The sequence below is a fragment of the Ipomoea nil genome, unplaced genomic scaffold, assembly GCF_001879475.1.
Source record: "Ipomoea nil cultivar Tokyo-kokei standard unplaced genomic scaffold, Asagao_1.1 scaffold3109, whole genome shotgun sequence".
NCBI lineage: Eukaryota > Viridiplantae > Streptophyta > Magnoliopsida > Solanales > Convolvulaceae > Ipomoea > Ipomoea nil.
In genome coordinates this window covers 386,777-414,761 of record NW_017619537.1, presented here as the reverse complement: position 1 = coordinate 414,761, position 27,985 = coordinate 386,777, and the positions used below count along the sequence as shown (strand labels likewise).

The 27,985-nt window shown below is 35.0% G+C and overlaps 5 protein-coding genes across 8 annotated transcripts; 3 read left to right on the top strand and 2 right to left on the bottom strand.

Moving 5' to 3' along the window:
* Nucleotides 1–60: 60 nt before the first annotated feature.
* LOC109166850 (D-galacturonate reductase-like) lies at nucleotides 61–19,002 on the bottom strand. Of its 2 annotated transcripts, XM_019315739.1 has the most exons (4): nucleotides 18,628–19,002; nucleotides 17,467–17,710; nucleotides 16,797–17,189; nucleotides 61–70 (listed from the first exon to the last, which is right to left on the bottom strand). In XM_019315739.1, exons 1-3 carry the CDS (start codon nucleotides 18,933–18,935, stop codon nucleotides 16,797–16,799), a joined length of 945 nt encoding a protein of 314 aa, XP_019171284.1. In that variant the 5' UTR covers nucleotides 18,936–19,002; the 3' UTR covers nucleotides 61–70. The 2 variants fall into 2 exon arrangements, with proteins under 2 accessions (XP_019171284.1, XP_019171283.1); XM_019315738.1 differs by lacking the exon at nucleotides 61–70 and having other exon boundaries at nucleotides 16,600–17,189.
* LOC109166852 (NADH dehydrogenase [ubiquinone] 1 beta subcomplex subunit 7) lies at nucleotides 455–928 on the top strand. Its single transcript, XM_019315741.1, has 2 exons — nucleotides 455–546; nucleotides 581–928. The coding sequence occupies exon 2, from the start codon at nucleotides 590–592 to the stop codon at nucleotides 896–898; it is 309 nt and encodes a 102-aa protein (XP_019171286.1). The 5' UTR covers nucleotides 455–546; nucleotides 581–589; the 3' UTR covers nucleotides 899–928.
* Nucleotides 11,555–15,128, top strand: LOC109166849. 2 transcript variants are annotated; one of them, XM_019315737.1, is made up of 7 exons: nucleotides 11,555–11,566; nucleotides 11,988–12,511; nucleotides 12,685–12,761; nucleotides 12,875–12,911; nucleotides 13,123–13,294; nucleotides 13,371–13,635; nucleotides 14,795–15,128. In XM_019315737.1, the coding sequence occupies exons 2-7, from the start codon at nucleotides 12,370–12,372 to the stop codon at nucleotides 15,077–15,079; spliced, it is 978 nt and encodes a 325-aa protein (XP_019171282.1). In that variant the 5' UTR covers nucleotides 11,555–11,566; nucleotides 11,988–12,369; the 3' UTR covers nucleotides 15,080–15,128. The 2 variants fall into 2 exon arrangements, with proteins under 2 accessions (XP_019171282.1, XP_019171281.1); XM_019315736.1 differs by lacking the exon at nucleotides 11,555–11,566 and having other exon boundaries at nucleotides 11,854–12,511.
* Nucleotides 19,003–19,712: 710 nt separating the features above from the next.
* LOC109166841 (putative clathrin assembly protein At1g25240) lies at nucleotides 19,713–21,040 on the bottom strand. Of its 2 annotated transcripts, XM_019315719.1 has the most exons (2): nucleotides 20,775–20,846; nucleotides 19,713–20,373 (listed from the first exon to the last, which is right to left on the bottom strand). In XM_019315719.1, the coding sequence occupies exons 1-2, from the start codon at nucleotides 20,794–20,796 to the stop codon at nucleotides 19,793–19,795; spliced, it is 603 nt and encodes a 200-aa protein (XP_019171264.1). In that variant the 5' UTR covers nucleotides 20,797–20,846; the 3' UTR covers nucleotides 19,713–19,792. The 2 variants fall into 2 exon arrangements, with proteins under 2 accessions (XP_019171264.1, XP_019171262.1); XM_019315717.1 differs by having other exon boundaries at nucleotides 19,713–21,040.
* Nucleotides 21,041–21,363: 323 nt separating this feature from the next.
* LOC109166882 (IAA-alanine resistance protein 1) lies at nucleotides 21,364–27,896 on the top strand. Its single transcript, XM_019315780.1, has 11 exons — nucleotides 21,364–22,116; nucleotides 22,993–23,076; nucleotides 23,197–23,246; nucleotides 24,074–24,125; nucleotides 24,492–24,605; nucleotides 25,816–26,093; nucleotides 26,534–26,683; nucleotides 26,980–27,087; nucleotides 27,175–27,276; nucleotides 27,366–27,410; nucleotides 27,492–27,896. Exons 1-11 carry the CDS (start codon nucleotides 21,762–21,764, stop codon nucleotides 27,645–27,647), a joined length of 1,494 nt encoding a protein of 497 aa, XP_019171325.1. The 5' UTR covers nucleotides 21,364–21,761; the 3' UTR covers nucleotides 27,648–27,896.
* The last annotated feature ends 89 nt before the right edge of the window (nucleotides 27,897–27,985 follow it).

Genomic DNA, 27,985 nt, shown 5'->3' with positions numbered 1-27,985 from the left:
TTATGGATATTTAGTTCATTCATTGTGGATATTTAATTCATTCATTTTAGATATTTACTTCATTCATTCACTGTGGATATATAGTTATGAATTTCTGGATATATAGTTATGAATTTTTGGATATTTAATTCATTCATTGTGGATATTTAGTTCATTCATTGTAGATATTTACTTTATTCATTCATTGTGGATATTTAGTTCATTCACTGTGGATATATAGTTATGAATTTGTGGATATATAATTATGAATTTATGGATATATAAAAATGCTATTGCCAGGAATCGAACCTGATTTCTTCTTTAAGTGGGACGCGCATTTTTTTAACCAAAACAACGTCGTTTTGCATCGAATGCACCATGTGCATGATGCATTCGGTTGCACAGCATAATTTGCGAAATGTAGTGGGTTGGGCTCGGCAGTAGAATGGGACTTTATCACTCCGCTCGGGGACAAGAGGCCCAATATATAATTTTAAATCAACCTGAACTTTTCAGGTTCGTTATTGCCTGGACTAGGGAGACTCTGAATAGTAGCGTAATCGATCGATCGAGAGAGAGAGAGAGAGAGAGAGAGAGAGAGAGAGGAGAGATGGAGGTGCCAGGGTCGTCGAAGAAGATGATAGCTACGCAAGCAGAGATGGTTGAGGCGAAGGTGCCACTTGGATACAGGGACCAATGCGCCCACCTGCTGATCCCTCTCAACAAGTGCCGCCAGGCCGAGATGTACCTGCCATGGAAGTGCGAGAACGAGCGCCACTCCTACGAGAAGTGCGAATACGAGCTTGTTATGGAGCGGATGCTCCAGATGCAGAAGATCCGCCAGCAGGAGGCAGCCCACATCAAACACAGTGGCGGCCAGCAGTCCATTCCCCTAGCCCCCAAGACTGCCAATGCCTAGTGTCCGATCGTTCGATCAATCAATCAATGGGTCAGTCCCCTCTGATATTTAATTTCTGTATGATTTTGGGAATGTTTGGAAAACCTAATTTCTTGGTTTGCTGAATTTATTTCTAGGGTTTAATAAAAAACATTTTGGTATGTATCATTTATCCCCAATTCACCATTTGCCTTGGATAGTTTTCTTCTCTATTTCATTAATTACGAATCATTTGAAATGTATGGTGTACAAAATTTAAGCTTTGTTTGGAATTTGTGTAACTATTTGCGTAATATGCCATATTTCCGTTCTTTTGTTAGGTATTTCTTTGATCTAAGTGTCACGCTTACTCGAGTACTCGACTGGAATTAGTTTAAGGTTTTAAGGAATTGAAACCTTAAAAGTAAACCTACTCGATTTGGTAGGCAGGAATAGAATTGTTTGGAATTGTTGGCAATTGTTTGGTTAGAAGGAAGGGATTAGGGGGGGAAAGAATTGTAATTCCGTGAAATTTTAATTCTCAACTTATTCTTTTCTCACGGAATTACAATTCTTTTCCCTCTAATCCCTTTCTCACGGAATTACAATTCTTTTCCCTCTAATCCCTTCCTTCTAACCAAACACCAAAGTTGAGTGTGTTTACTAATTAGATAAATGGCCTTTTTTTTAGGAAACTTGATAAATGACCGAATCTGTTTACTTTTCATATTTTCAATTTGAAAAATATAGAAAAGTAGAGAAACCATTTTTCTAAATTTTTTAGAACTACCTTAACAAGTTCTCCCATTTGAAGAAATGAAAATTTTACTTTTTTTTTTTTTAATTTTATTTCTTCTGTCTCCGGCGTCCACCCTCCATCTCGGACGTCGATGCCTCCCTCTCTGGCCTCCGTCTATGGTGTTGCTGCCACGTCCCCCAGTTCCATTAATTCATATTTTATTTATTAGTTATTATAATTTGTTTATTAATTTTTGTTATCTTTAAAGTAATTAATATTAGGTTGTCAAATTTGTAATTATAATTTATAATATGATTTTCTCCGAATTTGAGTTTTAAAAATGAATTTGGAAACTTGATAAATTAGAGAATTAGAAAACTGGAGGTCTGGAGAAATGAAGTAAATGTGCCTTAATTCTCTGAAAATTTTGTTCAGTTCAAGTCCCTATGGGTTCTATCATTTATGACTCATTGTTCCATACTTTGTTCTCATTAACCATCAATTAACTCAACTAGTTACAAGGAGAGTGCTCGTGTTGGCTATCAACCAAGTCAGTTTTCTACTTAATCCAAATCATCATAATCTTCAATGCCTCCCTTCAGTTCTCTGCTAAACTTCATGTGAATTCTCTGGAGATGGACTCTCACCTCTTCTTTCAGAATTTGGATGTCAAACTAAATTTCATTTACAAAAATGTGGATATGGTAAATTACCATATTCATGGATGAGTTTTTAGCCAAAGCATTGTATTAAAAATTTCCCATGTTGTAAAACTGGAGTCTGAAAATTGGTAGCTGGATCGAAATGATTTTTTTGTTATTTAACTTTTGTACTCCGCCTTGCCTTTTAATGTTGTTATGCTTGAAATATTTGTGGTTACCTTCAAGAAGGTAATTTTCATATCTCCAATGAATGCAGCTGTTAATACAGCAAAAAATGTGATAAGACTAGGTTTTTAAGAGTTTTAAGTACTGCCTTGTTGATGACTTGATGTGGGGAGTGCTTTCTTCCAAGGTAGAAGTTGATTGAGGGTATGCAATGTAGATCAACTGACATAATGCATAAGATGTTTTATGTTCAGTGTATTCTGGGTCTGACAAATAGTTAGGAGCTTTTATTTTTATTTTGTTTCCAGAAAATATGGCTGATAGGATTACATGCATTTAAATATATTTGTATGTGTGCGTATGGGGTGCCGGGTGCCAGAGTCCCTCCACTTTCATGTTTATTTGATTATTACTAGTCAATTAAACGTTGACAACTTGGTTGGAACCCATTCTGGGAAAGCCCTAGATTTCATTCCTTGATGGTGCTTTTGAAGCTGTATGGAGTGGAACTTCATGCTTTTGGTTAGAAATGGTTAGGTTTGCATTATAAAATTAGTATGCTACTTTTCTCCACTCCTTGTTTAACTAGGGGTGTTGTTTTTTGAATTAAATTTGCTGCTGGATATATTCATATTTGATTTATTTATTTTTCATCTAAGGTTGTTTTAGAACAATGCAAACTCTGTTCATCAAATTTTATAATTGATGGATTTTTTATGCCTGCATTTTTATTGACAATATCATCAGAAAGGTGTTGTACCTGTTATTGTTTAAGTAATCTATGGTTTTTCCTGAAAGTGCGACTCAACAATTTCTGTCATGGCTCAACAAAAGAGAAGAAAAGTATATTGCATAATAAACCGGTACTCAATATTTTAAACACTGTTTCCTCCCACAATCTCATCTGTTTATGGGTTGCTTCTTGTCTTGTTTGACAATGCAATGACTTGGGAACAAAATTTGTTCATTTGTGTTAAGACTAGATTATATCCCTGCCAATCTGATTAAGGTGACTCAATGTTGTGGCAGTGCTGAAGGCTGTGGCTGTGGCTTTTCTGGAGAGTGGGGTGTTATTGATGGACTGATTCATCCAATTTCATCATAAAAATAGAAACTCTGTTTGTTTTAACTCAGAGAGAATGTGGTGGATTCTTGTTCATGTTTGTGCTAAATAAGTTTCACCCTTACCATTTGTTTATCGAACTTTTCTATTTCTCAAAAAAATAAATTCAATATTTCCCATCAAGATCTGTAAGCTGAATTAAGACAAATACATTGTTATGTCACGGAACTTGTTTTTTTTTTTTTTTTACATTTTTCTCTCTCTATGTAACAAAAATAAAAATCCAAGACTAGCCTTGGGGGGCGTTTGGTTCACGGAATCTTGGATTACCCCAGGTAATAGGATTACCTTCTGGAATGTAATGTGAGATTTTGGGAATGTAAGATTACCTTGTGTGTTTGGTTTGGATTGTGTAATATAATATTACCTTGTTTGGTTCAGGGTTATATTTTAGATTATATGAATCAATTTACAATAATGCCCTCAATAATATATATATATATATATATATATATATATATATATATATATATATATATATATATATATATATATATATATATATATATATATGTTATTATTATTATTAGTTAACAAGGGCAAAGTTGGAATAATTCAAGGTAATTTAAGATTACCTAAAAAAATGGGGGTAATCACATTACCTTGAAACATTACCGCCACATTAGTTTTCAGGTAATATAACATTACCTGGTAATCTCATAACTTGAACCAAACAATGTAATATAACATTACCAGACTCAGATTACCTAGGTAATCCAAGATTCCGTGAACCAAACGCCCCCTTGGAGTTAAATAGAATTGTTATAGTTCCCATCTTTGACATGTGTCAATAATTAAAAAGGAGAACCCAAATAATATTGCACACCGAAGGATAAAATATATATATTATATGTGAACTCAACTTAATTAGGTCCTTAACTCTCAACTTGCCAAGAAGAAATTGCCCATTGCTATTTGCTAGTTAGCCGGACAACAAGGATATATAGCCTAGGAACGATGCAACAAGAGGAAAAGATTTGATACTCATATACAAACTTCAGTTTCGATCAATTAAGGAGACAATGAATGCAATATGTTACAATTCAACTCCCTTAACTAAGCTACCAAATCCGTCAGTTTTGTGATTCAGCATCAGTTAGTTCAATTCTTTTGGGAATCCCCATCCTCGGATATCAAATTCATCTGGATGCATGGGGCTATTTCCCGCAATTGATTGAATACAACCCTATAAAAAAATTTGAAAGGATGTAAATCACGATGACTCAAATACTGTCTACTAAACCAATAAGCTAAGCATGTGCTGACATTTATTTGCCAATACTGTCATTTGATGAGGATGCAATAATACTTCTTGGAAGATCAATTCTTTTAAAAATAAATACATCTTATGTGTAATCATTTAAGTTGGACAATTTTTACGAATCCAACTATTATATATAATAATTGATTTTCAACATCATTTTTCAGTCACGTTGCGAGCATACACGAACACAATGTTGGAAGGATAGAGCTAGAATGATGTTTGGAGCTAGCAGTTGCTTCGTAGCATTTTTGACATTTTTTAAACAAGTATCCATGTAAAGAGGTCATGACCTGCCATCGGTGAGAGGACCCGTTGGACTCCTCACGCAGGGGTGTGACTGTGGCAAGTGAAGGTGGGTGCCCCAACACTGTACACATGGGACGGTGAGTTAAATAAGGGTTTGATTCAATGATCAATATTCGCCGAGTCACTTTGGATAACGATCTTGGAGTAACCAAATTGCCAAGCAACTTTGACGCCAACAAGGACCGCCCAAGCATCAGCTTCATCTACATTGCAGTCCCCAAGATTCTTCTGGAAGCCAACGAACAATATTGGGAGGTGTGTTGTTACCACGTGTTGCGGGAACAAAATCAAGTTATTAATTGGCTAGCGAAGAATCGTGGCATGGATCTTGACTTGGTTTTGTTGCCGTGTTGCCCTCACAAGAAGTTGGATTTGCTTATCCATAATGATGTTGTTGGGATGCCTTGTGTCCGTATAGACTGATTTTTGTTTTTTGCTTCCCGGGGCTTCGCCCTTCCTTTTGTTCCAAAAAAATAAGTGCAATCAGTAATATTTGATCATGTGACCTCTTGGATAGCAACACATCCACCAAGTAGCCTAATTACTTCACCTCTTAGGTACAAAGAGGTAACATGCTATATATATTCATATCAAGGGCGGGTGATGCACAAGTAGCAGGTAGTGAATATGGGACATGTGTATGATCAAGATACAAGGTTAATGAAGACGGCACATTTGTCATCGAATGAATGAAGGTCTAGACACTATATAAGAGGCTTTATGTCTCCCATTTAAACATCATCTCTAGGTTCACTACTTTATAGCTAGCTTAGTGGTATATTTTTTGTCTAAACTTCCAAGCTAAAGAGATCAGGGTTTAATTCATAACAACTACAATATTATTTCTATTCCATTACTTAAATTATAACATTTACCTATTATTTTGGTCACCAATCAATTTAAATCGATATTTTAAACATTGTATCACGTTTTCTACATCTATATTCAATTTATATAATAAATCCAAGTCTCATAAAACCATCAAATGTATATATGTTTTTAAAGCAAATAGTAAATTAAATACTTGGATCTATTAATAACTAATGAAGTTTACGCATTTTTGGAAGTAAATCAAGTAATAGTAAAGGATAGAGAATATTTGCAGAAGAATGAGAATTATATTGGAAGTGCAAAGGGAAACGTATAGAGGAGAGGAGAGGAGTGGAGTGGTCATATCATATTGATAGGGTTAGGGTTAGGGTTTAGGGTTTAGGGTAGGGGCTATACAAAGGACAGGAGGAGTAGCATCTGATCTCATTCCCCTCTCCTCGTAGGAGTCGTAGCATCAACTTCAGATTTCTTCTCCTCCATCACTTTATTTTATTTTTTTATTTTATTCTCTGTCATTTTTGACTTTTACCTAAGTCAACACAATACATCTCTTTAACCAAAAAAAAAAAAAAAAAACTATTTTAAAAAATCTAAAAAATAAAATTACTTATGGTATTTATTTCAAATACATATTATTTTGAAACGTACTAAAATGATAATATAGATATTTTTTTCTGTAGAATGAGGATCTATAAATTGTCTAAATTTAAAGACATATTTCTTAAGAATTTATTAAATGTCAAATTAAGTATATCATAATATCCAAGTGAGGCAAATTTAAAATTGTTACTTATTGCCCCGTTCGTCCTTAATTGATTGTCTCATTTGCTTTTTGCACGATTTTTAATACAACATAATAAATGTTACTAACTTTTCAATTTTACCCTCAAAAGTAGGTGTTATTTGTAAAAAGTACAATTGTACTTACCTCTATAAATTTGAAAAGTCAAAAGGATAAATTGGAAAATGTAGAATGATAGTTATGTTTAATTTTGGAAAGATTGACAATATTTTGGGACAAACTAAAAAGGAAAGTAAGACATAAAATGGAAAGATTGACAATATTTTGAGACATATTTTGCAGTAGTATTTTCACACAGTACAAAACGAAAGGAATTCCAGTAGCTTTCAGCTTCCCAAAACTCTGTTTCTACTCTCTCTTTACCAACTAGTGTTCTCTACTTTGCTTTGTTTGCCGGGTTCCTTGTTTAGGTGCTTAAACAAGGAATCGTAGCACGTTTTATCCTGGGAAACTTAGGCTACAACGCTCCTAGCACTTGTGGGAGGTAGCAAATAAGGTTTTAAGGAAAAGAACCTTGTGTTCAAACTCGTGCTAAACCTATACCCAAACACTCAACCTTTTCCTTCCCAATTTTCTGTTTTCCCATATAATATTAATCTTTCCATAGAATTATTATTATTTTGGGATTTTTCAACTTATTACCCAACATTATATATATATATATATATATATATATATATATATATATATATATATATATATTATTGTTAAGATGATAGAATTTGTTGGTAGCAATAAATAGATGGAAATTAGAGATGGAGTATGAAAAAGGAAGAAAGAGCAATGAGATGTGAAACTGCAGGCGCAAGAAAGTAGGCATAGGGTAGGGTGGGGGCAGTGGATGGAAGTAGACAAGAAGGATGGTCAGAGAGTTGGAACAGATCAGATCAGAAGAATAAATACTGAGTTTGGACTTATTGGATGCATAACCACTCTACCCTACCCTCTTCCACCAATCCATTTCCATATTTTCAATACTTCATTATTACGGACTTTGTTTTTTCTCTATCCAAAATAAAAATAATGTTTTGTGTAAATTATAATTTGTTTAAAAAAAAAAAAAGGAGGAGGGGGTCCGTAAGTGTAAAGTATAATCATTCCCTTCTGAAATATCAGAGTCACAGGAATTTCCATCATTCCATTCTCTGCCAATACCTCCCATCCATAAAGTCTCTTTTTCTTTTTGCCTCCTTTCCTAATCCCAACAAAACTCCTCTCTGCCCCACCATCCCTATCCCCGCCCTAGCTTCATCATTTCTTCCTCTTTTTCTTTCTAATTCCTATATGTTTTTTTTTTTAATGCAATTCCTATATGCATTCTTGTAAAGTTATTTTACGAACCAAAAAAAAAAATATTGACATATGAAGGAGTGTTACCTTATAGTTATTAGTTACCATATTTTTATACAATTAATTAATAATATCAACTAGTTAAATTCATAACTCAATCAGCTAACAGTCATTTATCAAACACTTCAATAAATTTATTGTGGGGAGAGGAGGAGAGCATGATGGGGGTTAATAAATGTGGGAGTAGAAGAAATTTACAGCAAGAGAAGGGTGTAGGGTGGGGTGGAAGGTAATGATGTGAAGATTGCGGTGTGGAGAGAGAGAGAGAGAAGGAGAATGGAAGTAATTAAAGATGAGATGAGAGGGGGGTGGGGACTGGGGGTGGGGGTTAGAGTCAAAGCAGCAGCGTAGCAGTAGCCGATATGGATCCAGTTTGGTATTTGTATGTGCGTTCAGTGCAGTGGTATATAATGGCCGTATAGTAATCATTTCGTCTCGTCTCGTCTCATCTGCATACTTGAGCTGAGCTGAAGAAGGGAATGGGGGTGGGATCGTATCGGATGCTCGTGATGGGAATATATTTCTATGCAGAGTATATGGAGAATGCATTATACCTTTTTGTACCCTAAATTCCTCACCACTTTTGGATTTATGAAACAACAACTACCTCAACTATAATCTCATCTATATACATCTATACATATATACATTCAAAATTTTCATGTCATATGGGAGGTTGTGAATTCTAGCTGAAAGCAGTATTGACTTCTTGTGCTTCATTAGGATGAAAAAGCAGTTATGAACAAATACTATATTGTAATAGAGTCAATAACTTTCAAAAAAAAAAAGAGTAAAAGTTTGTGTTAAACTATTAGACAGCTATCGTCAATACTCAATATAAAAATGTAGTAATACTTTTATAGTTTATTTAAAAGTATAACATTTTTTGTCAAAAGTATTACACTTAATAAATACTTTATTTTTTATTAGTACTACATTTTTTAATATAAATATTACTTTTTCATTTTAACTTACATATCTCATGGATAAATTCACAAGATAGTCACTCGATTTTTTAATTATGAAAATATATACTATACTTACTCATCCTTTAACAAAAGTTTTTTCATTTATTAATTTGTAGTTGATATATAGTAAAAATTATATCAAAACTCATAAAATTAACTAATTCATTAGTCTTGTTTAGATAATATATAATGCTCATCACATATTTTCTTGAATCATATGTTTGACAAAGATATACTCCGTATCATATTTAATTCGATGGGTCCTATGTTAAAGCTTGGGTTATAATCAAGTCATCCAGACTGACTTGACCATATCAAACAATGCTTGAGCCCCCTTGACTAGCCTACCACTGTCTCAATTATCAGTCGAATTTGAATCGTTCAAGTCTACACTTATTTAATCCAGCTAGCTAGTAGAACCATATAAGATTTAAAAGGATGACATTAGGGTGTAGTGTATGAAGTCTATCCACCGTTAGATTATTCTAATCTTTACAATACTTTTTTTTATTTTTAAAAATATAGCATACTATTCTATTATGGATATCATATATATTTATAATTTATAACTATTTTCTTTACATCGGTATATTTTTTTTAGCTCATTTTAAAATTATAATAAAAGTAAATTAAATTTATTATTAAATTTTAAGAAAGACAAACGAACCAACAAAAATAAAATTGTTAAAAAAGCTCCCAAAACCGAGTTTGCAATGCTTGCAAACACTAATGACTAATTTAATAAAAACTAAAAACAAATTATAATCTGGCATGATTGTTTCTTGCCATAACCAGTCTTTTTTTCTCAGAAATTTGTCGTTTCCTATTATCAACCATATAGTGGATTAGTGGCATAGTAGGACAAAAGTTAATTGGTTAATCAATAATAATTTAAAAAATTAATAACTTTGTTTCATTTTTTGAGGATGTATTTATTGACAAATTGTATTGTAGATCATAATCAACATTACAACGTGAAACATGAATAAATATTTATTTTTAATATACTGAATTATACAGAGTATTATTTATGTACTAAACGCTCATTATTTTGGTAGTATACTAAATAAGACCCTTCAGTAATCAAATAATGTATTTTTAAAAAATGAATTTTTCGAATCTTAAAAATGTAACTAATGTCCGTGGTCCACGGATGGTATACTGATTGGTGTTTACCTCCCCACACAAGCCCAAAGTAAGGGCAGTGAAGGTGCTTGATATTGATGAGTTGAACTTCATTTGTACTATTTCATGTGCAATATTTAATTAACGCTATTTGATTAAAGTTATTTACCATTTAAATAGTTATGATATTAAATATAATATTAATATATAAAATTTATATATTTAAAAATTATAATAAAAATATTACCCCGTATTGAAGGAAAAAAATAATAATTTTATACGGAATAATGATGAGAAAATGTTTTAAAATAGTTAGTTTAACAAATAAATAATAACACAATTGAAATGTGATGGATGAAGTAATAATTTTTTGTGGATATATAGTACAACTAGGCTACTAGTACAAATATATTCATTATTATGGTAGATTGGATAGACGTTAACAACATGTTTGGTTGGGAGAAAAATTATGGGAAAATAAATTGTAATTTTGTAGTAAAAGAATAAGGTGATAATAAAACATGAATTCAAATAGAACTATTGATAATTGAAACATTCCTAAGCTATAAATGAAACATTCCTAATAAGCTATAAGTGAAACATTCCCTCCACATAAGATTTTGAAGAGAATGTGATTTCCTTCCCTTTCTTAGGTTAAGTAAGATGTAAGATAATCTTGAATATTTATAAATTTTGTCATTTTAATTATAATTATTTAAAAATATATATTTTATGTTAGCTTATTATATATATATATATATATATATATATATATATATATATATATATATATATATATATATATATATATAGGTTTAAGTTCTAGTGTGGGTGGAGGTTTCCGTGCGATTGTGCGGGTGATTAATGTGCGCGAGTTTTGTACTTAATGTGCGTGAGTATTGTGTTAAAGATGTGTGATGTTTGTGCTTAATGTGCGTGAGTATATAATACTTAATGTGTGTGAGTTTTGTACTTAAGGTACGTGAGTCTTGTGCCTAATGTGCGTGAGTTTTGTGCTTAATGTGCGTGAGTGTGTACTTAATTAATGCGAGTTGTTGTGTGAGTTGTTGTTGAAACTTTAAAGTGCATTAGTTTTGTGCTTAAAGTGCGTGAGTGTGTACTTAATGTGAGTTGTTAAAATTTAAGGTGCGTATGTTTTTGTGCTTAAGGTGTGTGAGTGTCGTGTTTAAAGTGCGTGAGGGTTGTGCTTAAGGTGCATGAGTTTGTGTTTTGAACGTATTTTGTTTGTGTGTTTAATGTGCGTGTGTTGTGTACTTAAAGTGCACTAGTGTAATGCTTAATCTGCGTCTACCCGCACAATCATACGGGAAGTACCACCTTTACCTGATCCCTTCAATTTCCTCTCTCTCTCTCAGTCTCTCTCTCTCTCTCTATATATATATATATATATATATATATATATATATATAAAAGATAACATTAAACCATGATTATATTATATACCTTAATTTTAACTAACCATAAGAATTTAACATTTCGAGTTGGTGAAATAAACAGCCCTTAAATGTTTAAATTTGATTGGAGAAAAAAGAATGAATATAGAATGAAAGTAGATATAAAATTAGTTGGAAAAAAATAAAGGTTGTTTGACTAGGGCGAAGAATTGAAGAGACTCCTCATGACTCCGTCAGGCATCAAAATATGACATTCGATCCTGTGCCTGTGGTGTGCAGTACATGCATAGACTTTTTCCCTCCTCAGTCCTCAACTCAAATGAATTCCTTCTTCGCTTCAAAATTCCTACATACTACACATCATATCACTAGTCCACCTAGCTCTCTCTCTCTCTCTCTCGCACTCTATCTTCTGGAGTTGTGCCGGCCGGCGGCGATCCTGAAGGCTACCCTTCTCCTATAGTATTTGGAAGCTAGATATATAGCCAATATCCAATAATCCTCCTCACCTCACCTCCTATGAGGTTTGCGTCCTCTGATCCATCATTACGGACTACCACCTAGTATAGCTTGCAGGCTGGGCGGCATTTAAACCTCCTGGCTCCTACATATATATATATATATTTCCGACGACGCTAAGCGATTTCACAACATCGATTTCATTCCATCTTCTCTCTCATTAGGGCGGTTAGATCAGATCAGATCAGATATAGATCGAATTTATTTGTTTGGTGAGTACGTACGTAAACATCAGATCAGATCGATGGGAAGTTGCGGAAGGAGCAGCGGCGGAAGCGGCAGTGGAGTGAGGCAATACGTGAGGTCAAAGGTGCCTCGTCTCAGATGGACTCCTGATCTCCATAGCTGCTTTCTTCATGCCATTAACGCTCTTGGAGGCCAACACAGTCAGTTCTCTCTCTCTTTTATTTTATTATCATTAATAAATAAATTTGAATCTGCTGGCTGGTTGGCTGGGTTTTGATTATGTAATTAATTATTTATAATAATATATGCATGTATGATGATATATATATATATATATATATATATATATATATATATATATATATATATATAGAGGCTACACCAAAGCTTGTGCTGCAGCTCATGAATGTTCCAGACCTCACCATCTCTCATGTCAAAAGCCATCTTCAGGTACCTAGCTAGCTTCATTTCCCTTCTTTTATTTCTTTTACACTATTATGTAGTTTAATTTAATTTCCGATCGATCTCTTCTTTTTATTTAATTTATTTTGAAAACCGTACAGATGTACAGGAGCATGAAGCCTGATCTCAGCAACCAAGGTATGTATGATAATATATTATCCAGGCCTGGCCAGCTATTCAACGTACCGTACCCATGCATATTCAACTCCTACCTAGCTACTGTATTTTACAGCTAGCATATGTATGTAATATGTATGTATATAGTGAAAGTTTATGTTTTTTGTCACCTGTTCTTCTGTGCTTTAATTTGACTTTTTTTTTTTTTTTTTTTTTTTTTTACAACAAGTAGAAGAGGATAAAAACAGTGCGGAGGAGAAAACCAAACAACCCTTTGTCGACGTAGTCCGTACTGCTGCAGCAGCCCATGCCCGCCATGATTACCATCATTTATCGTCTTCTTCCCCTTCATCATCATCTTCTCTTGTGTTCCAGCTTAACCCTTGTCCTCTTCCCTCCAAAAGGTACTACATACTATACATACATTTATGATAATTTAATGGGCTGTATTAAATATGTATGTATTATTTATATGAGTAGAGGAGGGCGAACAGAGGAGAGTGCGAGTTGGGGTATGTCGTCGGAGAAGCACAAGGTTGGGAAGGGGCGAGAAAAAAGAAGAATAATTTGCGAGGAAGAATGTTGTTGTTTGTTCTGTGGGCTCAATAAGAATCCCCCCACCCCCTCCCCCTACTTTTGCAATGCTACACAGCCACCAGAATGTCCCAATCATAGCAGCAGCCTCAACGCTTTTTGCAACCTCCCCCCATTCATACCCACTCATCAAGAGCTTGACTTTTTCAAGGTACCCTTTCTCTCTCTCTCTCTCTCTCTCTAAATAGTTACGTTTTAACCACTCTAATCTCCCTCAAAACGGCCTTTAAGAAATGAAACAATAAATCTGATAAAGGGAAAGGAAGTGTCAAATCATATATGTAGAAATTGTGAGATGGTGAATAGGGAAAAGCAAAGGCATATATGGTGGAGTTTGCAGGAAGGAATTGAAGAGGGCAGGGAGTGAGAGTGATAGTGGAGCCAGCTAACTAGTTATGGCTTGCATAGTTGTGAATGAAATGAAATAATCCAAACGCTGCATTTAATGCGTTGGATGAGTAAATGTGGAAATTTTAATTACTTGTGTACAAATTAAATGGCCGGCCTGTCTTGGGGGCCGTCTCATCTGATTGGAGATCGAAGAGGATATTTTCACTCATCACCTGCTGCTTAATTAATTCGTTGGCAGTCCACACACTCTTCTTCTGCTCCCTTAGCTTAATTAGTAAAGCTACTACTACTATATCATATATACTACAGTGTTTGGTAAATAGACCCTACAGCTCTTAGCTAATTGAGTTATATTAGAGGGTTAGTTAATTGTAAAAAAATGTTTAATAAATTAACCGTTAACTATTAACTAATTACATATAAGATGATTTTTTAAAAAAACTGATCGAAAAAGACTACTTTGAATAGTTTTTTTAAATTTTAACATTTTTGAGCAATAAGTTATTATAAAAATCTAATTAATCAAACACTCATTTTGATTGTTTAACCAAATCAAATAGTTAATAGTGATCAAATAAACCAAAATTGATTGATAGGCTAACTATTTTATCAAACAAGGCCATAAATTTTAAGGTATAGAGAAATTCGTCATTATCTGAATGTGTGTAATAGGTAAATTTTGTATGTGTCCAAAAAGAGAATCGAACTTGTAACATTGTGGTTACTAAGTTATTAGACCAACTTGGTCGAAGTGGTCCCGAGCTACTCAACTTTGGTGAAGCATTAAATTTTCTAAAATTTCAACATTCAATTGGAAAAGGAGGAAATACATATCAGTAAGGATTGTGATGCTAAATACTACATGTAATCACATATATGGATGACATGCACAATCTTGTTTCTCTGCTGATCTCCAAGCTAATCTATCTTCGCGTACTCGTCGGACATGGACATGGCAGGTGGTTGAAGGTGGAGGAAAAGAAGAAAAATGGAAGACATCAAAGAAGCGCAAACGTGAAAGTGAGGAAGAGAAAGATGAAGAAGAAGGGTGCAGATTGTCATTGTCTCTCTCAATATTGCCTCCTCCATCTACTCAAACAAGTAACAATAATGCTTCTTCCACAAGTGAGATTAGTGAGGCTGCTGCAATCTCATCATGCTCTAACCCTAACCCTAACCCTAATTTTGGCTTGCTCCTCAAACCTCCCATCCTCAATCTTGATTTGTCTTTATGCATCGACTGACTGAATATATATTATATATATTCCATTTCAAACTTATTAGTTATTTGTATCCACATACATTTCAAAACGCACTGCATACAATGCATGCATGCTGTCCAATTTTAAAGCCGGGCCGCCGGGTAGTATACTCAATTATTCAACATAACTTTGTAATGTAATGGGACTAATTCTAGAATTAACTTGTAATGTTATGGAAAGCTTTATAATGCCCAATTTCATGTTACAGCACTTGTATCTATTTTTTCTATTATTCTTGGACGTCAATACCATATCTTAATTAATATCTTATGCTATGGTGTTTTAAAATTTACCTACAAAGTAATTATTATTGTTCATCACTGCCGCCACTTGTGAAACTTGATATATATTGTACATTTGTACTTCACTTTAATCTATTGTTGATTTTTTTTTTTTTTTTTTTTAAATTTGATTGTGTTTTACCTTCTTCAATCGTTTAATTATAAATAACCTTGTGGCCGTAATTTTGCACAGAGGAGGTCACGGCCATAGCTATGTTTCGAAGTGCAAAATCTGCAATAGTTTTGGTCATATTGCTTTACAATGCTATAGGAGGTATTCAGGGGTACCTAATAAGCAAGCACACATGATTTATTCCAACGATTTAGTTGTTGTATCGTTTTTTTAGAACTTGTTTTAAGACATTATTGGTGCCACCTATCATGCCACTTCAAATTCTTACTTGCTACGAGTAGAAGAATACACAGGGAATCACACTCTCCGAGCTAGTAATGACACAAGTTTGAATATTTTTAGTATTGGACAAACTTCTATTAGTTCTATATACCCTATCCTTCATGTGTCCTATAATAACAATTGTGTTGCATGTTTCTACCCTAACCAACTCTATCTTATCTGTCAAACGTTTCACCACTAATAATAATATCTTTTTCTTTATTATCATCTTGTTGTAAAAGATCTCAACTCCAACCAAATTATACTTAAAGGGAGAAAGCCCCCGGGAGGTGGGGGGTGGGAGAAAGAGAATTATACAAACTTCCAATACAAAATTCAATTGCATTCATTACATCCAAAGCACATTTAGAAGTTAGGCACAACCACTTTAGTCACGCTCACTGAAAAAGTCAAAAGGGTGTACACAATATACTACGTCAATGTCCAGTGTTAAAATCCTTAAATTAAATAAATAAGGTTCATTCTCTGACACTTCGCCACATGACTTGTGGCTTTATAGGTAACAAAGCATCGATCACATGTGTAGAAGATTCTAGGCCCAGCTATTACTCAAACTATGAAGAGCTCTAAATAGTGAACAATGATCGACTAAGAGTTCAATGTCCTATTGTACAATCAAGTTTAAAGAGAAGATTACTTTGACACTTTTAGTCTAGTGGTCAAACTAACTAACATAAGACTTCTCTTATCTCTTGCCATAACAAAAAACTTATTAATCCACTAATTGGATGTTCACAATGCCTGGCTCTCTATGTGTGAATGTTTTTACGAAGCAACAACCCATGGTACATACACAAAGATTTTCATAATCATGTTGGCAAACTATAGAGAAATTACTTTATAAAACTTGAAACAAGCACCTTGTGCGTGGTATATATATTTATTGAATTGTACAGATAAATGGAAATGAAAACCAGTGGAACAAATTAAAAGACATGCATAATTCTTAGTATGTATGTAGACGTAGTGATGATATATAGTGAGAATGTATGCATGCATTCACTCATAGGTCTGCATCGAGTTGCAGCACAAGAGGATGAGGTCCAAAAATGGCGGCCAGAGTATTACCCTTCCGCTGTGGAATCTGACTGATCATTTTGTGGTCTTCTTCACTAAGGCACCAATCAAATATTTGGAGGTTCTCTCTCATCCTCTCCTTGTTAAAGCTCTTAGTCACCAAGCTCACGCCTTGCTCATAAATCCACCGCAGTGACACCTGCGCAACACTTTTCCCTTTGGCTTTTGCAATCTGTGTTAGCACATCACACCCCATAACCCTATTGTCTCCCCATTTGGTGTTGTTTGCACCCAGGGGAGAAAATGCTGTCACATGAATTCCCTCTGCCTTGCAAAACTCCCTCAGCTTCTCTTGCTGCCATATTGGGTTCATCTCAACCTGACCAGGGAAATCAGCAGTTATTATTCGAGGGTCGTCACCCTAGTAGGCAAAGGATTAAAAGAAAGTAAACCAGCTTAGAGGTAACGAGGGAAATTCACAGTCACTAGCACTGGGTAAATCCGCCTTTTGACCCTAGACGGCACCCATAGCTGACTGGCTCAAACCGGTAAACCAATCTAGGTTGTCCAAGAGGACTGAGATTCAAACTCGTGACCTTATGGTTACAAGTTTGTATCCTTAATCGGGTTATCAAATCCCATTAAGTGACACTTACTTGATTGATAGCAGGGGGGATTTTGGCAACAGAAAGGAGATGTTGAAGCATTTTACAGGAGAAATTGCTGACTCCAATTCCCTTTGTCAGCCCAATCCTCTTGCACTCTTCCATCCCTTCCCACACACCCTTTATATCCAATGCCTCAATCTTCTCCTCTGAAACTGGCATACTTTCTACCATTTCCTTCAGTCTAACTGGTAGGTGTATCAGATACATGTCCACATTTTCTAAACCCAAATTCCTGCATTAATGAATATGCAACCAAAATATATAATTCAATCACTTCTCAATTCTTTTTTTTTTTTTTTTAAATGTCTACTTCCATTATGGGACGATGATTGTTTTATATTTAAATGGATTATTATTATTCAACCTAAATTAACCGAATTAATGAATGGTTTCCAGGCCAGACCATAATTGTTGACTCTAGGAAAAACAGAATATAGATGTTGACTATGCGCACTAGTAGACAGTTGACTATAAGAAAAATAGAGTTAATTATTGAAATGGTCCCTTCACTATAACAAAATAACAAATTTGGTCCTTGACTCTTTTTCTTTACCAATTACAGCCCTCAACTTTAAAAATCTTAATTAATTTCATCCTCCGTTTGTTTGTCGTTAGACATCTATTAACTCGAGATCAAATTGATAATTTTGCTAGTCAATGGACTATTTCGGTCATCACATGTACCATTTCCTTCGAAAAGTTAATTATCAAAATAGTCTTTTGACTATAGCGAAATTACCAATTTAGTTCTAAATTAACAGATATCTAATGGCAAAACTAAAAGATGACCAAATTGATTAAAAAATTTAAAATTGAGGGACTTAATTCATCAAAAATAGTTAAGAACCAAATTAATAATTTCGTAATAGTCAATATACCATTTTAGTAATTAACTCAAAAAAATATGTATCCAAAAGAATATACTCCGGAGTATTATTTTTTCTTCCAAATAAAAAATATATGGCACATAAATATCAAAGTATGGATAATAACTAAGATCTGTATTTTGACAATTTTTTTTTCCAATTAGATCGCTAAAAAGGTGTCCAAATTAAACATGCATATAGCGAATACAATATATAATTGTGGATATATAGGCTCAATGAAGGTTTGAAGGAATGAATATATATATGTGACAGTTTGACTCACTGGAGGCTCATTTTGCAGGCAGGAACAACTTGATCCGGATGAGCAAAGCTGGCCCACAGCTTAGTTGTGACGAAGAGGTCCTCGCGGCGGACCAGCCCCAGATTCACTGCTTCGGCGATTGCCTCCCCGAGCGGCTTCTCTGAGCCGTAAGCGAAGGCGGTGTCGAAGTGCCGGTATCCTGCCCTGATGGCTTCCACAATTGCGGCCTTGGTCGTCCCGGTGTCGGGCCGGGGATACGCACAGGTGCCCAACCCAATCACCGGCATCGCCTTCTCACAATCGGTCAAACTCGCCGTGGGAAACTCCATCGCCGGCCGTCTGGGAAAATTTATTTGAAGGCTTTCCTGTATTTATGCGCAGGTGAAGTTGTAGTGATGCCATTTTCTATTTGTTGAGTCAAGATAGTCTGCGTTTTTTTAAGGCTGCCTTTTTTTTTTAATCGTTGATAAAGAATTAAAGATAGTGGAGGTCATGTGCAAAGTCAAAGAAAATATTTAATATGTGCATACTTTGACATTTAGAAGGATTATGAGTGAACCATGTACTTAGATCAGTTTTGGATTTGATAAAAGGGTGTTGATATGATTTTTTCCTTTTTTAACTAAAGGTGTTACCTCACATGAAACACTAGATCCACTGATCTCATGTGATTTAAATCAAATAACGCATATGGATGTATGTATAGCCGCACAACACACACATATGTATTACTTTAATTTATATACAATATATATAATTTTAGAAGTATTTTTGTCATTATTGTATGTCATGCTTATGAAATGCATATTTAAATAACATGTTTAATTGTAAAATATTGAATATTATTTTAAGTTGGGAATGAATATATATATGCGTTATTTATTTAAATATTTTTTAATGTTTAATTTTTTTTTTATAACGTATTAACGGAGTAGAAATTCCCCGTGCCCCGAATAATACCCGTAGGGATAGGGATGTGGAGATTTGTCCCTTTCCCGACGGGAACGGTGAATGGGAAGAAAGTAGGGGGCGGGGATGGCCGATGGTAGGTATGTCCCCCGCCGCGTTGACATCCCTAGTTGGAGTAAGCAAATGAGATAAAAAAGAAAAAAAATTAAAATAAAATCTCATTCAACTATCTAGATAGCATGTGCACAAAATTGTACATATACAAAATTTTTCTCCTCTATTCTGACAATAAATCCAAAAAACTTATGAGATCTGGTAAGTCTTGATGAGAATTAACATGCACATTATTAGCGTCACATGTGATTGTTAAAACCATTTGAGTATCATCAAATGTCTCCCAATGGTTAGTGATTACGGTTTTCAACTCGCTTTTTGCCATGGTCTCTTTTTCTTGTTCTTTGATCGCTACTATCGACTTGTTAAGGTAATCATTGGCCAAGCTAGAAAGAGAAGGTGAAGGTCCATTTATGATATCCTCGAGCTCTCGAATGTCTTCTTCCGAGATTTGTTTCACTTTGGGACAATTTGATTCAGTGGTCAACCCATGTTCTATGCAAAACTCATAGTACAATGTGAGAGCTTCACCTTGTAGTGTTGCCTTTTGCACAATTTGATGTGCGATCTTGACATCAGTTTTTCCGACCATGTATATTCGTAGCAAAACTCTTGCGATTCCAATGCATATTTGATGATAAATATTGTATATCTCAACCATGATCATGTCCATGGCTTCCACAACAAGCGGCACATCTGCTATCTCCAAGTGGGGCTTTACTTGGAGCAAAAAATCAAGTAATCCTTGTAGATTTTGAAGCATGTTAAGGTCGTGTGAGATAGAGAAATGGGACAGTTTGTAATCCAACGACTTTGTTTTATAATTATCATCCTCTCGTGGATTTTGAAAAAGGATGATTGATTTGTGGTCTAGGAATGCAAAATAGGAACGCACAAATGCATTTAGGCACCATGCCTCCTCAAGGTCGCAATACCCATCTGTAAAACTAGAGAGGTTGAATGGCAGCCGTCCGACCATGTTTACATCCACAACGTTGAAGCACATAACACGGTGCATCAACATAAGCCCCTTAAGGGCCACCTCCCAACTCCTAGTTTTCTCCACTCGCAATGTAATAGCCCATACGATAGGCTTGAGATCATTTGGAGATAGATTTATCCATTCATATAATCTATCAACGTACCTTTTTTCAGTTGGACATTCATCGTGACGGGTGGCTTTGATAACTACAGCTTCAATTGCCGGATTTCGGGAGATGATTCTTCTAGTTAAGCTTGTCAAGAATATGCTATTTTGATCTTTAAGCACACCATAAGCCCATTTCCATAACGCCATTATCTAAGAATAAAGTCTGCGTACGTTATCGCGATTGTATGAAGAAAAAGGAGAAGCGTATAAACAAATGAATTGTTTAAAATGTGTTAGCTTCTCCCCTTTGGATACAATCTCTCCAAATGAGGAATGCTATGTTGAATTTCGAACAATAAATAGGTAATATTATTGACTAATTAAACGGCTCAGAGGAATTGCATTTCTATCCTTACATTTGTTCAAGGTTGAAATTTCATTGACATAACAATCTATGCTCTCTGCATCCTCCATGGCATGTGGACAAAGCTTCGCGGATAAAGTCAAACCATACAAAATTACAAATGATACAATTGCCCCAAATTTCAATAAATAAAATATTCAGGGTATAGAATGCAATAATAGAAACCTCGAAGGTCGAATTGAAATTAGAATATTAGATATCAAGATGCACTGTATCCGTGTATCACCTAACATTTACCCTCTGAGAATTCTGAAATATGAGTTATATTATATAGTTCTGATTATATTATTTCAGTTTTTTTTTTTTTGGTAATAAATGGAATGAAAATTACAAGAAAAAAAATGGATGTAGTAACATTCGGTGTAATCGTGGGAATAATTATACTCTTCTTCTGCGCCGTTTGTATAATCACAATTGAAGGCACCTGCAAAAACCGCTCTTAATTCCTCTGATTGTTTCAAATCCCAATTTAATGTTCTTCATCCACTTCCACATTAGCTCTCCCCACTCTAAATTCGCTTCCTAAAATTAGATTTTTTTTTGAGGGGTTCAAATTTAATTTTCCCAAGTGGCGAAGTCGTCTACTCCGCCGTACTCATCTTAGAAGGAGAAGCAGAAATGGCGGTTGCTCTAAGACAGATCTGCCCCGGTTTACTGTTTGTCTTACTGCTGATTTCTGGATTGTGTGTGTCGGCGGTCCACGGGCATTCTTCGCCGGAACAGTGTAGCCACGGACACGACCATCACCACGGCGATGCTGACCATGGACACGCGTCTACTCACCAGTGTAGCCACGGCCACGATCACGATCACCACCACCACCATAGCGGCGCTGAAGTGAATAAAAGGAAGCTGCTTCCTGAGGAATTGGCGGAAGAGGAAGATCTAAAGCTGTACGGATTTGGGACCCGCGATGAACACCACCACCACCATCATGACCACGGGCATGTTGATTCTGAGTTCTCTGGTCTTGGTAATTGAATTAATTTATTATTGTTATTATTATTTTTTTTTTTTGTAAATTTAATTTCAGTTCATAAAGTTAATTTCTTTGTTTATTATAGACTAGTATCTCTGTTAAGAGCTCGCCAGTGTCTTTATTACATTCGATTGATTCAAGTAGTAGTGCGGAGCTCATTATTGCAAAAGTTTGCATTTAATATAAGTTCATGCTTATTAAAATTATTAAGATAATAAAACTATTCTTGTGTAAGACTAAAAATATCAACACTAGTCTAATTAAAATTGAGCTTTGTAGACTCGGCTTTAGTGATCCCTAGGAGCATCTAAGCTCACCAATGCAAATCTCTTCCTATTGAAGCCTGAATCTCTTCTGCAAACTCCCTTTTGTATGCTGTCTGCAATACATTATTGTCATGCTAAATTTATGCTTTATCAACAAAAAATTTTCTGTTTACAACACATGTCCTCATGTAAGTCTATTCCAAAGGTAGACTAATTCAGATTCCTTTAAAGTGTCATTAGGCATGAGAAGTTTGCTATTGGCATCTCTTATAGCATTAAAAAAAAAAAAAAACAACTTACTGACTGACAAATTTTTGTGCCATCTTTACACTAGAGGTTGGATTCTATGCAAACCATAGTTCCTGCCTTGCTGGCAGTGTTATTATTTTAGTTATTTCCTGGTGATATATGCTATCAATTTGTTCTGTCTCGTGATCTTATTTATACTTGCATTCTGTATGCCATCATTTTATCTGCTTCATGCCGTGTTGATCACATTCTAACTGTTAGTTTTTGGCAACCTGGGACTGAACATGTGTATGTATGTATGCATGTCAGCTGTTTTAACCTTGCCTTTTTTTTGGTTGCTGGATGTATTGGGCAGGGCTTTGGCTTCATGCAATGAGTTGCTCTCTATTGGTGAGCTTGGCATCCCTTGTTTGCCTGATCATATTGCCTCTAATATTTTGTAAGTGGTTTATATGCCTTTTGGGTTTGTGTGTTTTGTTCTTGAATCTGGGTAGAGATTTGCTTCAGCTTGGTTAACACACAATTTTCTTAACTACAATTAGACTCTTGTTTTCTGCAGTGAAAGGAAGGCCATCCAAAGCCATTGTGGATGCTCTGGCATTATTTGGGGTTAGATACATGACTTCTCATATGGCTCTTTATTTTCTTTCAACAAAATTTTGGTTCCTGCGTTTTGGATGTCCGACTTATCTAATGGCTTCTTACCTGAGCCCATTAGCTGGGTCCATTATCTACTTTAATTGCTATTTTGGGTTCTGTTTTGTCTCTGACTTTTAGGTACAAATCTATGTAGTTGATAGAGAGTTACATTCCAAGTTTTCACACATTAGGTAATCAATTCTACAAAAGTTCATGCGAATTTTGTAAGCAAGGCTGCTGCAAGGAGAATGAGATGGCATGTTTGTGCTATGACACTGGTATAAGTGGATAGTAGTTTAAGAGGAAGAGAGAGGAAATGTAGAGTGCTTTGAAAGGTATGGTAGCAATAGTGGACAGTGACGAGGGAAGAGGAAGAGAAAGAGTGGTGGAAGTGATATGCGATGTGGTGGTGCAATCATTATGGTGGCAGAAAAGTGATGAAATGGTGACATGTAGGCTACAATGCAATTTACCGTATTTCTTGGGAGAGATTATGATGTAACTGTGCTTGATAGAAATGCTGTCTGTTCAAGTGGTGATATGAAGGCCTTCAATGATCTTAAAATAATAAAATATAAAACGGAGGATATATAATTTCTTGAACAAACTCTGTTACTAATTTCATAAATCTTGTATGTTGTGTTTAGAAGTTCTGAACTAGTATATAATTATTCGTCTGCCTTTCCTTTAGTTTTTCCAGTAGCTTGACCTGTGATGCTCTTAAAAGTGTTCTCATGCCTTTTCTTCTTCAATTATTATTTTGTTTGTTCTCATAATATGTAGTATGCCCCCTGCAGGCTGGAGCAATGTTGGGTGATGCTTTTCTTCATCAACTACCCCATGCTTTTGGTAAGATTTGGCAAAGGAATGGTGGTTGAATGGAAATAAAATCCGCATTCATTTTTGAATTGATCTTGTGATATCAATTCCACCCCCTTTTTTCTTATTAGTAAATCTTTGTAAGTAGCTCCAAGAATCCCCAGTCCATGAACTATTGCACGAAAGATGTTGATACTTCACTCCCAACAACAAAAATTATATTAGCATAAACAAAAGGGACACTAGTGAGTAGCGAGTAAATGGTGTTTTAAAGTCTCATATCTTCCCTATGTTTCTTACTTGCTGCCTGCCCTACCCCCAGAAACTCTACAACAATAAATTATATAAACATCTGTAGGATTTGGTAATTTTGTGAGGCATTACATTCTTTTTCAGGTGACAATCACTCTCATTCAGAAAGCCATGCGGTCCATTCTCATGATCATGACCATGTTGGACATTCACATTCTCATTCCTTGAAGGATCTTTCTGTTGGATTGTCCATATTGGGTAAGTTGTCATTAGGTTTCAAGCCTCTTTTTTGTGCATATATATATAATCAGCCTTTTTGCTTTTGACAATTTACAAAAAGAAGAATCTCATTTTGTGTATTGCATGCTAGAGCACTCAAGCATGCATACACTTGCATCTATTACATTATGTTGTTTTTTGTATTTACAAGGATAGTGTAATTAAATGAAAGCCCTAATTCTCATTTCTCAGCTGTCATCTTTCTATTTCTAGGAAGGAAAACAGTTTCTCCTATGCCCCATTTCCATTCCCCCAGCAGGCGCTGTCTCTCTCTCTCTCCTCTCTAAATTGATCCTGCATTCTGGGGGAAGGGGTACTGCAGCAGGTGTAGACCTGCACAAGGAAAACTAAATTTGGAAAGGAAGACTGAAAGAGCAATTGACAAAATCCTAATTTTCTCATAATCCTATATTCCTATTTTTTGTCATAATAGAATAGTTTAGTTAGACTAGAACTCATAGATAGTTAGCTTAGTCTCAGTCAGATTAGGAGTCATTGTATTAGCCTAGAGAAAACAGGGAGTTTGGGATCTCAACAAAAATCCCAGTGTTTCCTCTCCATCTTTATTTTCATTCAAACACATTTGCCTGTGACGAGAGCCTGGTTGTCCATATCACATTCCTGCTCTAGTCCTCTCACCTCTGACTAGTACACTATACATCCTCCAACAATACATCATCAGCTTTCCATGGCCTCTTTGGCAGTCATGCTGGGAATTTTTAATCTAACCTTGGACCTTAGTAAATTGGTACTTTTCTTATCCAATTGGTTTGCAGTGAAAGTTTTAATTTATTATGGAGTATTAATATTTTTTCCATATTTCATTTACTTTTCAGTTTTATAGACCTTAGTTTGAGGATGTTATTGGTGGAGTTTATTCTTTTGGACTTGCAAATAAGTTTGTTTGAAATTTGAGGTTAAAATTTGTAGAAGACTAAAAAGTTGTAATGAGCTTTCACTCAAACTTCCAAGTTCCAAGGCTTGGAATAATGGAGTGCAAGACTCAATCTGCTATATGTGTATCATAACTTTTGGTTTAAGTTATGGGAGAAGAATGCAATTATGATCTAAAATTGTAAAAATATTTTAATAGTACTTTTCTGGGTAGATTACATTCATATAGGGTTTGCTGCCCTGTTAACCATTTCAAATCTTATCATGATTTATACTCTGTACTTGTTTACTGCAGCTGGAATTGTGCTTTTTCTTATTGTTGAGAAGCTTGTGAGGTACGTTGAAGAATTGTCTGGAGGAGTTAATGCATGGGGTCATGGTCATCATCATCATCATCACAGTCACAGTAAGAAATTAAAGGATGATAACAATCCTGATAATGATCTTCAGGGCCTGACTCATGAGAAAACTGGAAGCTTACCAGAAAAGGAATCTGGTGGAAGTAAAATTGATGGTCAATCTGCTGAGATGCTTAATGGGGAGAAGGGCAGCAAAAACGCTGTTCTCAGGAAGGTAGAATGTTAGTTCTGAATGTCAATTATTTTTTGAAATTGATTTTTCTTGCTGTTCACTGTCCTTAATTTTTTTTTTATTCTGTATGTCAATTACTCTTGGTTTTATTATTGAGTGTCATGTTACACATACATCTTTTCACATTCTAATTTTGGATCTATTGATGTGCCTGCATTTCACAGAAGCAGATGTTCTACAATAAATGATCTATTCTTAGGGAACTTTTACAATGCCTCTTTCCAAAAATGAAAAAAAAAGTGAGGGTTTTTTGGTCATATCAATTGGGTTGAGAAAAAAGAAAAAAATAAGTAGCATGTGACAAAAATATCTCTTTTTGTGTGTGTGTGTGTGTGTGTGAAAAAGGCATTGTAGAAGCACCCTATGTTCCTCTGGTATTTGTTTTTGTATTGTCTCATATTCTGGCTCTTGCCCTTTTGCAGAGAAACAGTGGTGGTGATGATGGTAAACTTGAAACCAACGGAGAGGCTTTAAATTCATCCAAAGATAGTGCTAAATCCACCAAAGAAGGGCCTGCTAAATCACAGTCAAGCCTGGTGTTTGGTTATCTCAATCTCTTCTCTGATGGTGTTGTATGTATTCTTTAATTTTGGCAATGTATCTTCCTTTTGAGTCTTCTTTTTTTTTTCTTTATTATTGTTATTATCATATTATGTAAAGCTTATGTTTATGAAGATAATCCATAATCAACTTGAAGGTGCTGATAGATAACTGGATAAAATAAGATAAAATGTACTGTATAATAATACATGATCTTTGGCAAACATGAATAAAGTGAATCACTTTTTCTATGTTCCCAACAATCCAATTTAACAAAGCTCATGTTATTAACTGGATTAATTTCTACAAAATTTGTTTTTTGTTGCAGCATAATTTTACTGATGGGATGGCATTAGGTAGTGCTTTCCTGCTTTATGGATCAGTTGGTGGGTGGTCAAGAACATTGTTTCTGCTTGCTCATGAGCTTCCTCAGGAGGTCTTCTCTCTCTCTCTCTCTAACACACATTGATAAATAGATTCATTTAACTATTGCTGAATCTGGGTTTTGGCTATTCTAATGCAGATAGGTGACTTTGGAATCTTGGTGAGGTCTGGTTTCAGTGTTTCGAAAGCATTGTTTTTTAACTTCTTATCGGCACTAATGGCACTTGCAGGAACTGCACTGGTTCGTATTCTACCGTGTTTGATGACAAATTGTTCTTTTTTGCCTTGTGTACTTAAGAAAGTAATAAATATTTGATATTGTGTTTATAGGCCTTGGTGCTAGGACAAGATCCAGGGCAGTCATCATTGATTGAGGTAATCTTGGAGGTGGAGCTATGCTATTCATTCGAGATTAAAAATTACTCTGTAATTAATTGATGTTTGAATTTGTTGCAGGGATTCACAGCAGGTGGGTTTATTTACGTTGCAGTTGCGGGAGTGCTGGCAGAATCAAACAGCGGCAGCTCCTTATCCGTTAAGAGTACGGTGATTCAACTAATCTCTTTGTCGTTAGGCATGGCTGTGGCTCTTTCAATATCTCTTGTAGAATAGAATGATGCTATGATATGCTGTGTAGCACGTACGTCACGTCACGGTTGCATTAATGGCTTCTTTCTCCTATGCTCAATTTTCCAATACGAATTTGGTTGTCTGTACAATGTGCACTTCCTGGCTTATTATCGTGCTTACAGTCTTATTATATACAGTAGAATGAATACATAACATTGAAAGAAGGAACTTGTCCTTTGTCCATGTTACCTGTGTTCCAAATGATGGCGGCTTCTATATGATTAGTGATTACAAACAATTCTGACAATATGGAACATCTCTTACTTAGTCGATAAACCTTAACAATGATAAATTTATTATTATACTTTTAAATTTATTAT

Bases quoted from the DNA above. Each gene is read 5' to 3' on its own strand.
- LOC109166852 (XM_019315741.1), top strand. From the start codon at position 590: ATGGAGGTGCCAGGGTCGTCGAAGAAGATGATAGCTACGCAAGCAGAG.
- LOC109166850 (XM_019315739.1), bottom strand. From the start codon at position 18,935: ATGGAGTTTCCCACGGCGAGTTTGACCGATTGTGAGAAGGCGATGCCG. The intron at 17,711-18,627 runs GTGAGTCAAACT...TCATTAATGCAG, and splicing joins GCCTGCAAAATGAGCCTCCA to GAATTTGGGTTTAGAAAATG. The intron at 17,190-17,466 runs GTAAGTGTCACT...TTCCCTGGTCAG, and splicing joins TCCCCCCTGCTATCAATCAA to GTTGAGATGAACCCAATATG.
- LOC109166882 (XM_019315780.1), top strand. From the start codon at position 21,762: ATGGCGGTTGCTCTAAGACAGATCTGCCCCGGTTTACTGTTTGTCTTA. The intron at 23,077-23,196 runs GTAAGTGGTTTA...TGTTTTCTGCAG, and splicing joins CATATTGCCTCTAATATTTT to TGAAAGGAAGGCCATCCAAA. The intron at 24,606-25,815 runs GTAAGTTGTCAT...TGTTTACTGCAG, and splicing joins TGTTGGATTGTCCATATTGG to CTGGAATTGTGCTTTTTCTT.
- LOC109166841 (XM_019315717.1), bottom strand. From the start codon at position 20,926: ATGGCGTTATGGAAATGGGCTTATGGTGTGCTTAAAGATCAAAATAGC.
- LOC109166849 (XM_019315737.1), top strand. From the start codon at position 12,370: ATGGGAAGTTGCGGAAGGAGCAGCGGCGGAAGCGGCAGTGGAGTGAGG. The intron at 12,762-12,874 runs GTACCTAGCTAG...AAAACCGTACAG, and splicing joins ATGTCAAAAGCCATCTTCAG to ATGTACAGGAGCATGAAGCC. The intron at 13,636-14,794 runs GTACCCTTTCTC...TGGACATGGCAG, and splicing joins AAGAGCTTGACTTTTTCAAG to GTGGTTGAAGGTGGAGGAAA.